A 10,795-nucleotide genomic window follows, 5' to 3' on the forward strand; every position below is an offset into this window, starting at 1 on the left:
CACACACACACACACACACACACACACACACACACACACACACACACCGGCATCACAACGACTTGACGAATAACAATTTACATGTGTTTTTGCAAGGGCACTCTGTGCTATTCCATTTATCGTGTAAGAACGCTATGCCTAGAATAGTTCAATTTGTTACCTTGCTAGAGCAATGCGATGGGATTCCAATGTGAATTCTCTGATGATTTCTTGTGTGGATAAGTTCAATTTCCATGTCGACCATACAAGTTATTCTAGCGACATTCAATATACACATAGATTTATACATATATATCGGTGCGCTATTGCACCATCACATGACAATATTGTGAAATTCCTCATCTATACACAAACATTTGTTTCATTTCACAGGACAAAATATTCGCAAGCTGATTAAGGATGGTCTCATCATTAAGAAGCCCGTTGTTGTACACTCCAGATATCGTGTGCGTAAAAATACGGAAGCTCGCCGAAAGGGTCGTCACTGTGGTTTCGGTAAGCGCAAGGGTACAGCCAATGCACGTATGCCAACCAAATTCTTGTGGATGCAACGTCAACGTGTATTGCGTCGCCTGTTGAAGAAATACCGTGACAGCAAGAAAATCGATCGTCATTTGTACCACGATTTGTACATGAAGTGCAAGGGTAATGTATTCAAGAACAAGCGTATCTTGATGGAATACATTCACAAAAAGAAGGCTGAGAAGCAACGTACAAAGATGTTGAACGATCAAGCCGAAGCCAGACGTCAAAAGGTACGTGAAGCACGTAAACGACGTGAAGAACGTATTGCCACCAAAAAACAAGAGCTCCAAGCAATCCACGCTGAAGAGGATAAATCGGCTGCAGCTGCCGCTGCCAAAAATTAATTCATCTCCACCGGATTAATTGATTGATTGATTGATTCATTTAATAAACAAAAACTTATAATTTTATCGATATGAAATGCGTCAAATAAAAAGTATTTCATTCGTAAAATGAAAACATCATTTGCGTTGGTTTTGTTCTTTGTTGTTACTGATGTTGTTTCTATTGTTGAGCGAATCTCATTTTAAGCCCATCGATTGAAATGAAATTGCGAATGGTTTGTATTTGTTCATCGCATTTATTATTACATAGCAATGAAGAAAGTTTCATTCCTTATCTTTATCGCTTGAAACTTTTACTGCGATGTTCCTTTCAATTCATTCCGTTTAAACCATCAACACACCGTCGAACTAAACCTCAATTTTCTGTGTTCTTGTAACAAAATTTATTAATTTATCATTTTCTTTCCGTCTATTTTGCATTTGAAAAGCGGAACAAATCAAGGATAGCCCCGCTGATTGATTTCCCGAACTAATTCGAAACGATTTGGGGCAAAATTTGATTTTATATTGGAACATCTCGAGTCAATTATTGGAATTTCTTAGCTTTTCGTTTGATAACTTGAATCGTTCGATGAGTTTTTAATAGATATTTCCCTAAAGGTGGTAGATATTGCATAATACCGTGCTACATTATTGATGGGGCTGGGATGAATTGATAGTACTACCATGATCGAGAGTAGCTGAATTTGATTATAATAAAAGCGCGTCTTGAATGTATAAATCCAATCGATCTCGCGGATTCCGGCTCATTTTCGATTCATGCCAGTAGACATATTTGTTTGTTATCTACTTGCGCACTCAATTCACGCCTGTCCATCCATCTTATTTCATTGTGAGAAGGAATATTCACATGCAATCATGTTGAAAAATGAATTAATTAACGATTTTTTGTTTTTACTCTTCAGTTAGCCGACGAAATGATGAATGGTGCCAAGATTGAAAATAGTTGCTTGATACAATGCATCCTGCAATAATGTGAGATGAAACAAAAATATACCATTCCCTATGCAGAACAATTAGTAATTTTTAGTTTAGAATCCTTTGAATAACGACGAATTTTATACTCGGCGAATCAGAATAATGAGTGGTGTTTTGACACGGGTAGAAACACCCATGTTCAGGACCAGCAGAGAAAGGGCACTACCATTCAGCTCATTACCAATGCTAATGACATTGGCCCATGTCAGTATAAGAATATGAATATGAATATGAATAGATTTTATTTTCTAGAAAGCAATAAAATGTCAAAAATATTCCTTCAATATAAAGATGTAAACGATTTTTCGCGAAAATTCGTTCGTTCGTTTGCGAATTTAACGAAAACGAACGAAAATGAAAGAAAAAAAAATTTCTCGAACAAAAACAAACGAAAAGTTTGATATTGTTATTCGAACGCGAACGAAAACGAAAATTGAATTTTCTCTGCGAAACGAAAACGAACAAAATTAACGAAAAAACCAATGAAAAAAACGAAAAACAATCGTTTTTTTGGCATTAAAAAAGCGATAATCAATTCAATTTTGTTTAAAAACCGTTTCTTTCAACATTATCATGTATTTTGTGTTTGTTCTTTTTTGTTTTGTTCTCGTTTTTATTTTTTGTCCTCTCAATTTTTATTCGCGAACAAAACACGCACACACTAAATCAAAATCATATGAAATAAACAACATTTGAAAAAATCAAAATGATTTTGTGTCCATTTGTAATTTTAAATGTTCAATTATTATGCCTACAGCATTGTATTTTCAAGTCGATTCATTATTCCTCCAATGGATATTATCCATGCATTTGTATAAAATAGTGAAAACGAAGAGGCCAGTCTCTTACTTCTTATCAGCTTCACTAAAACGAAGTGGGAAAATTTCGCGATTTTCGCGGAACTGATAAGACATAACTTATCTCAGATAACCAATATTTGTTGCAACAAAATTATAGCAAACCTCGAGTATTACAACTTTGCTTCAGACACTAATTTGTAATCTCTTATCACGGTCCAGATTTCATATGAAGTATCTTGCGGCCCTGTAGTCCCCCAAGAACAGAAATAGGTAAAAAGTATGATGAACAGTCATAGTGTTAACCCTAGTCCACACTCCTTTTCTAAAACCTCATTCCACACCCCTGAGGTCTGGCCAGACCCGTATGCATTTACATGCATTTGTATGGGAATAAGTGTTGCATGCCGGCTCAATTTTAACGGAACTGATAAAAGATAAGTGATATATGTCTTCAGTAAAGTTATCGAGCAGGTCAAGCACTACAATTTTTTCAAAGACAATATCTTCTTATCTCTTATCAGTTCCGCGAAAAGTCATCAGAAAGAATCGCGTTTTTTCGCGAAACTGATAAGAGATAACGGTTTAGAGAGGTAAAAAACCACATAGAATTATCAAAACACAGTATATCCCATATGTTTATTTCCATACAAAATATATTGGGGTCTGGCCAGACCCGAGGAGTGTGGAATAGGGTGTAGTTTTTGTAAATCCTTTTTTCATCCTTTTTTTTGTTCTGTAAGGATAATGTTTTATTTCATAAATCGGTAGCCAATAAAATTTTAGGAGGCTTCCCGAGAGCACAAGTCGCTAGCTTAACTAGAAATATGTTAAATTAACGTTTGAAAACGAAATATGTCTGGCCAGACCCAGGGGTGTGGATTTGGGTTAAGTGTTAACAAGGGTTTTCAGCTCCTTACTGAGGAGTCCTCAGTCGGAGGCTTATAATAGGAAATTGATAAGCTTTCGTTCCGATTTTCGCGAATTTGTTTGTTTGTTAACGAAAACGAACGAAAATTGGATATTGTTTGGCGATTGCGAACGAAAACGAAATTTTTTTTTCCCGAACGAAAACGGACGAAAATGAGATTTCGTTTGGAGATTGCAAATGAAAACGAAAAATATGAATTCTTAGCGAACGAAGAAAAACGAATTTTCGCATATCTGTGACGAACGCAAACGAAAACGAAAATTGAATTTTATTAGCGAACGAAAACGAAAGCAAAAATGTCCATTCGTTTACACCTTTACTTCAATAATAATAAAGACTCAGACAAACTGTTTCAATTGAATAGAGTGGTCCATGGAAAATGAACCCATTTCAATTTCCACATAGTTTCACAATGGTGACTTTTGTCATTTTGAACCACATCAACTTCACGTAATATTACAAGTGGCGGTAAAAAATTTCATTTATCGAAAGAGCAAGTACATAACTTAGAAATGAAAATGCGAATGATTTGTATTTATTCATCGAATTTATTGCATTGCGACAATTTTTATGCACAAACTAATCAATGTGAACGAGATCTATTGGGCAGAAGCTTCCTGCGGCTTCGGCCCATCTTTGATCAAAAGCCTTTTTTCCGGGTGTTTGTCGAGTTCTAATTCAATTCGTGTTATTGACCAGTTGGTATCGTCGTTTGCTTTCGGTATCGCCCACAAGTGCATTTTTCCTATGGGAGAAACACATCATATTTTGAAACCGCATTCAAATTAATCTACATTTTTGTAGCTACCTTGGTCGTTGGGCCCCTCTACATTCACTTGAAACTGTGCCTGTTCTGATGTTAGAAAATTCTTTGTATCGCTAAGCCGAAAGCCCTTCTGTTTGATCGGCTCACCTAACAAACTGATTGCACCTGTTTTAAAAATGAAAAATGAATAAAAAAAACTTTCAATTACCGGCCAAATTTTAAATCCAAGTTCAGACAATAGAATTCACATTGCCACAAACCATGATGAGTTCGTAATATTTTGAACGCTTCTTTAAAGTAATCCGAATTGGCGATATCATCTAGTTGTTTCAATTGCAAATACATAATACCGCTGACTCCAGCAAAGGCGATTCCAATTGCGGTATTTACCAATGTTTTCATCCGTGGCAGTCCCATGGTGTTCGGTTAATTTCAATTCTATCGCTATTTACAGTCGTACAAACTATTATTATTTTCAACAAATGTGTTGTTGACACTCCGTCAAATTAGCATCTATTCAACCGTTAATTTTCTCTCTGAATAACATTCCAATTCCTTGAATGGTAATGGCAAACATAGAGCAAAGATGAAATATTAAATGCCTTTAGTTCCTACTGTCATGTGTTAGACATTGTTGACACATTTCAAAAGCGATTTTAACCTCAAATTCGGTGTACTTATTTTCAGTTCTTCGACGATTTCAGTGCTCGTACACAAATTTACCATTTTTCTGTGACTTAAGTCGCGAAAATATTATTTCAAAACAGAGTTAAATGTAAATAAGGAGAATTATGAACGTACAAATGTTCAATAGTCGACTTTTAACAGTGGGTCAACGATTTTCCTGTTTATTATTGAGTCGAAACTATGCAAAACCAGGTATATAACCACAAAGATTATCATTTTGAATACTCCTAGTACTTTTTTTTTCTATAGAATTTGTTTGAACCGATTTCCAAAATAATTGTTTTTGATTTTTTTTCAGCGAAAAAGACCGCGGCCGCAGCGACTAAGACGAAAGTTGGCAAAGCGGGTCCCATCGTTGACAAGATTACATTTCCAGCGGAAAAAGATACAAACAAACTGGTGAACTATGTGTGTGGCAGTAATATTTACACCGAAGGCGAAGACATTAAGGTATGTTGGTGTCGATCTTATGAATCTATTGCAATATTCATGTATGCTTATCCCATCAAATATAAATGTATTTAATTTCAGCTGAAACCTGAATCCGAATACCCTGACTGGCTGTGGGAAATTCATACTGGTCCACCGAAAAAATTGGAAGAGCTCGATCCAAACACGAAGGCATATTGGCGACGTGTTCGAAAAATGACCTGCCGTCAAAATAATAGATTAGAAACAACTAAGAGACGGCATTTATATTAATCAGATTGCATTTAATTTATGAACAGAATAATTAGAATAAATCGGGTCGACAAATTTAAATGACACTGTTATAAGTTTTATGCTTTCTTCGTTTGTTTTTCGTTATTTCTGTAGTGAGTCGACATTTCGACAACAGTCTTTACTATTTAAAAAAAAATGACATCTTACGATAATGCCAATATTTCGTCGAATATTCTGTACTGAACCATGAATAGTTCAATTCTCTGTTCAAAACTGTGCCAAGACGAAAATGTGACGAAATATTGGAATTGGAATTTTATTCGTAGCAATACTTCTAGTTTCTGTCATATTGATTGAATATTTTCTATATTCGAAATTGAATCATGATGGTAAAATTGAAATTCGAAGGCATTAAATCTGTGGAAAACTTTGTTTCAAAATATTCTGACTCAAATTCTCGCTTGTTAATACTGAAGTTACTTACAAATTTATTTGTTGAAGAAATCGAAACTTTTTGCACAGACTCGGTTCGTAAATTTATTACATTTGGTAATAGTTCAACCGCATTCAAGAAATTCCGAATATTGAACGACGATTCTACACCAAGCGGGACAAAATTTGCAAGTGACCTCTCCGATTTCGCTCAAACTTGGTGTATAAACTTCTTATGGGCAAAAACTCGCAAAGCCAAAAAATTAGGGTGACCTTCTCCACCTGGTTAAAAATTAGAGTGACCCAAACATTGAAAAAAACGAACAATGGTACTTTTTGACATTTTTACACTAGAAAAGTGTGGTACAAACTTTCAAAACTATATGCATGGTTGGATAGATAATCGATGGGGCTACAAAAAAGTCCACTACAAAGTCTGGAATATTTCGCGCAATTCTACATTTCGGCATATTATCGTGCTACATATATTTGAAGCGGAGGTAAGGAGGATTTTTTTCGATTTGATATGGGGGGAGGGAGGGAGGATATAAAATATGAAATCAATTTGGGCGTATAAATGTGGTATTTGGTATATTTTGGTGCATTATTTTTGATGAAAACATCTGTTAATGGTAATTGTAATGTTTACTCAAATATTTTCCAAGTTTCTTTGTTAATTCCATTAGTTTAATATCATTATTCAATTGTTCAACTTGGATTGTTCAAACTACAGAATCCGAGCTAATTCAAGTTCAACGAAACTCAATACTTGGTGTTTTTGGAGCAAAAATTGCCGCTTCTAATAATTTCAAGTCAAGATATATCAATCAATCTGCTTTCAACGCTAAAATTGCGATCCGAAGATAAATTATGGCTTTTTTTCATGGCAGAAAGAGGTCAGTGTGTTGAGAAGTTGGAGAATTTTGGCCAAAAATTTTGATTCGCTTACCAAAGATAAAATCAAATTCCACGACCGTATTTTAAAAACACTAATTCAAATACCAAATTCGATGATCACGGAGGAGTGTTATGATCAAGTGATCCAAGGAGGTGATAGCGTTTATTCTAAAATCGATTTAGTGTCACAATGGTGCACAAAAATTGCAAAACCGCTACTAAAACCATACATTGCCAATAAAACGGCATTTCATTTCATGTCGGATTTTATATTGATCATTTTTGAAAGTCCGAAATGGCGGGAATATCGAAAAAATTCTCGAAGCAAATTTGGAACAAGGGAAACCGGCTTAAATGGTTCGCATCGGCATCGAACTCTGTCATTGAGCACTGTCGTCATTTTTAGGTAAAAATAATACACCGAAAAAAGAATGTCAAGAACTAGATAAATTCGCACAAATAAAAAACAATTTGTCGTAAAATCAAAATAAAAATCTTGTTTTTGTTTATATACGTAAAACACTTGGCAAACAAATATGGGCGAACTCGGTGTGCGGATCGAGTAAAGGTGTTTTGATTTTGTTCTGCAAAAAAGGTCAAATATTGGCAATAGATTTTATTCATTTACCCATCATTATGAGTAAACAAACAAAAGCTGAAAATAGCATGGGCAGTGTGCCACCCAGATTGAAACCAGAACAATTCTCTAGAAGAAATTTCTGTTTTATTTTTGTCTGTATTGTCTTAGAAAATATGGAATTTAAGGACACACACGAAATGAATTAAGGTTGAATGACTGCACGGTGGCCTACTGAATTTCACATAAAATTATCCGCCATCGCCGTCGATTGTCACAGTTGATTTTAAACAATCGTTTTGTAATAAACGAATTGCTTTTTTTGGAATATGAGTAAATCGGGGGCTCTGCTCATCACTTTGTTCGCGCTTAGTGCACAGGTTCATGAAGGTAAGTAAAATTAACTGATATGAAAGTAATAAAGAAAAAAAAGAAAAATTTACAAGAAAAAAAAAATGAAAAAGAAATGAAATACTTTCACACAAAAAAAAATCTGTCTAAAATTTGAAAGAACGTGTGAAGGCTTTATACCATTTGCACCATTTGTGCTTTTTGCAATAATATGGAGCCGCCATGATTATTTACCAATCAAAAGTACTGAAGTACAGTGTATTTGAGTACGTACCTTCGGCACTACTGCTTGAAAGCAAAATGGTATGAAAATCTGCAAGAATTTACGCCTCGTTCTTTGTCTAAAAATCGAGATCCAATCGAAGTTATTCCCACAGAAATGTCAGATTTGAACCTTTCCAAACATTCCTAAATCGTGTTGTTTATTCACAGGTACTGCAACTGTTTGGTTGATAAAAGCAATACCTTCGAATATTCGATGTTCGATTTCATCATTTTTGCAGCGTAACTTTAATGTTAAGTCTGGTTTCGGTGCCAATTGTACGACCAACGCATACGATCCAAAGTTATCGGCTTCGCAAAACTCATCACTTATTCCGATTCTGGTTAGTAATGGCACGAGTACGGAAGTAGAAAAGGAATTGGATCGAGACGGTATTGATTCGCAGAATGGCATCTATGCTCAAATAAATATCGTTGAGAATGGTACCGGAAATAAGAGTCGAGTCAATACAAATCTTTCAACTGTTGAAATACACTCAGTTGATGCGTCTTCGAATAACACCGAAAACGCCGACACAGTTAAAACTATATCGTTGAACAAACTGACCAGTGTCCAAAAAGCACAGTCATTCTTCCAAGTACAACAATCCCCGTCGAACAGCTCATCTGGCTCATGGAGTTCGTCTAGTAGCAGTAGTTCACAATCATCCAACAGCTCAAGCAGTAGCTCACAATCATCACATAGTTCCAGCGGCTCATCATCCAGTTCGAATTCGAACTCAAATAATAGCCAGCAACAAAACGCTTCGAGTGGACAGCAATCGAGTGAAAAGGGAGAGTCAAACAGTCAAAAGAATGGAACAAGTAGTCAAAGTGGTAGTAATAATTCGACAAATGGTATACACTATGGTGATTACGATCAAAAAGATAGTACTGGAAATAAAACAAGCAACTCGCAGAAAGAATCCCAGCAATCATCACAAGGAGAACAAACTCGAAGCTCAGGATCCAGCGAAAACTCGAACAGTCAGAATAGCTCTCCATCCCAACATAGTGGATATTCCTATTCTGGATCTCAGTCAACGCGAAGTAGATCGCAGAGCTCCCAAGGAAATATCCAAAATGACGGAAACACTGGTGCCAATAATCAATGGTCAGTTTCATGGTCACCACAATGGGGTAATTCAAATGGCCAGCAAAATGGACAAGGCCAAAAAGAATCTGGAGCAAATGGCGACTCTTCGAATAAATCAAGCAGCTCAAATGGTTCAACTAGCTCGAATGGAAATTCATCAAGCTCATCATCTAGCAACAACGAATCGCAATCCAACCAAGGATCTTCACAGAAAGAAAGTTCGAACAGCAACAACAACAACATAAATAGTAACAGCAACAGCAACAATAGCAGCAGCAGTAACAGCCAAAATAATCAATCTTTGTCCGGTTCGTCTGCAACTGCAGGCAACGCAAACTCAACTGGAAACACTGGATCTCAAGTAAATTGTCCAGTATCGAATGCCGGATCTTCGAGTCAAAATTCAAACTCTGATCAGAACAAAATTGTGTGGCGTTTCGAGTGTAGCTTCCGCGGCCAAACATTCCGTCATCCAACCGATTGTTCGAAATTTTACTATTGCGGAGTCAATGGTGTGAATAGCTTGCAGTGCCCATCACCATTGGTTTTCGACATCGATTTGAAAAAATGTAACTGGCCAAGAAACGTAGACTGTAGCCGATCATCAGCAAAAGGACAATTTTCATTCATAATTTCGAGTTCGGGCGCTCACGGAAGTGGTTCACCATCTAGCCAAAGTAATCAAAGCTCATCAAACAGTGGATGTTCTTCCGGATCGGAAGGCACTAGCAATCAAAATGGAGGTAATGATATCAATGCAAATGAATGCAAACATATAATGAGGCATCTTTGTCATAGGTTCAAGCGGTTTGATTGTCAATGTTGGCGGATCAAATGGTTTGCTTAACATTGTACCAGGCAGTCAAAATAATCAAAACACCAATGGAGGTAATTATGGCAATTTTGTTGAAACAAAACGTGTGTTGATATAACTTTATTACAGATTTGATTGGTGACATACTAAATCTTTTGGGCTTAGGAGGATCAAACGGTCTGATCAATGTAGGCCTAGGTGGTCAAAATTCGGGATCAAATCAAGGAAACTCCAATGGTCATCATTCTTCTCAAAATAGTGGATCTTCGTCTTCTGGCTCCAATAATGGTTTGCTCAATCTCGCTCTAGGTGGATCAGGTCAAAACAATGGACACTCAAACGGCGGTTCATTAATATCTCTTAACCAAGGTGGCCAAAATTCTGGAAGCTTACTCAATGTTGGCATTGGAGGTAGCAGCGGCAATGGCAATCAAAATAAACCAAACACCAACGGAGGTAGTGCATATGAACATTTTTAATGATTATTTTCTTTCAACGCTCAATATTGAATATCGATAGGAAAATGATTCCAAGTGTTTACATTTTCAAACTCATATTCATTTACAATTTTTTTTTATAGGATCTAATGGTGGTTTACTGAATATCGGATCAGGAATTAATGTTGGTCTCGGTGGAAATAATCAAGGTAGTAGCCAAGGAAGTCAACACTCAGGCG

General features: G+C 36.2%; 4 protein-coding genes across 4 annotated transcripts in view; 3 read left to right on the top strand and 1 right to left on the bottom strand.

Moving 5' to 3' along the window:
- The window catches only part of LOC129577574 (60S ribosomal protein L19), a 1,983-nt gene extending 994 nt beyond the window's left edge, over positions 1-989 (top strand). Inside the window, exon 3 of the mRNA XM_055464907.1 lies at positions 373-989. Coding sequence (XP_055320882.1) covers positions 373-869 — 497 coding nt within the window. The 3' untranslated portion in view covers positions 870-989. The remainder of the gene's footprint in view (positions 1-372) is intronic.
- A 3,104-nt stretch (positions 990-4,093) lies between these two features.
- On the bottom strand, positions 4,094-4,955 carry LOC129577576 (uncharacterized). The gene is made up of 3 exons (XM_055464910.1): positions 4,602-4,955; positions 4,384-4,506; positions 4,094-4,320 (listed from the first exon to the last, which is right to left on the bottom strand). The coding sequence occupies exons 1-3, from the start codon at positions 4,756-4,758 to the stop codon at positions 4,175-4,177; spliced, it is 426 nt and encodes a 141-aa protein (XP_055320885.1). The 5' UTR covers positions 4,759-4,955; the 3' UTR covers positions 4,094-4,174.
- An 11-nt stretch (positions 4,956-4,966) lies between these two features.
- On the top strand, positions 4,967-5,790 carry LOC129577577 (39S ribosomal protein L54, mitochondrial). The gene is made up of 3 exons (XM_055464911.1): positions 4,967-5,220; positions 5,327-5,478; positions 5,560-5,790. The coding sequence occupies exons 1-3, from the start codon at positions 5,133-5,135 to the stop codon at positions 5,728-5,730; spliced, it is 411 nt and encodes a 136-aa protein (XP_055320886.1). The 5' UTR covers positions 4,967-5,132; the 3' UTR covers positions 5,731-5,790.
- Positions 5,791-7,926: 2,136 nt separating this feature from the next.
- Positions 7,927-10,795, top strand: part of LOC129577079 (uncharacterized transmembrane protein DDB_G0289901-like) — a 4,507-nt gene continuing 1,638 nt past the window's right edge. The window contains exons 1-5 of the mRNA XM_055463542.1: positions 7,927-7,987; positions 8,381-10,048; positions 10,104-10,193; positions 10,249-10,575; positions 10,700-10,792. Coding sequence (XP_055319517.1) covers positions 7,927-7,987; positions 8,381-10,048; positions 10,104-10,193; positions 10,249-10,575; positions 10,700-10,792 — 2,239 coding nt within the window. The remainder of the gene's footprint in view (positions 7,988-8,380; positions 10,049-10,103; positions 10,194-10,248; positions 10,576-10,699; positions 10,793-10,795) is intronic.

The sequence above is a fragment of the Sitodiplosis mosellana genome, unplaced genomic scaffold, assembly GCF_009176505.1.
Source record: "Sitodiplosis mosellana isolate CC-2019 unplaced genomic scaffold, AAFC_SMos_1.0 Smas_scaffold_6197, whole genome shotgun sequence".
NCBI classification, from domain to species: domain Eukaryota; kingdom Metazoa; phylum Arthropoda; class Insecta; order Diptera; family Cecidomyiidae; genus Sitodiplosis; species Sitodiplosis mosellana.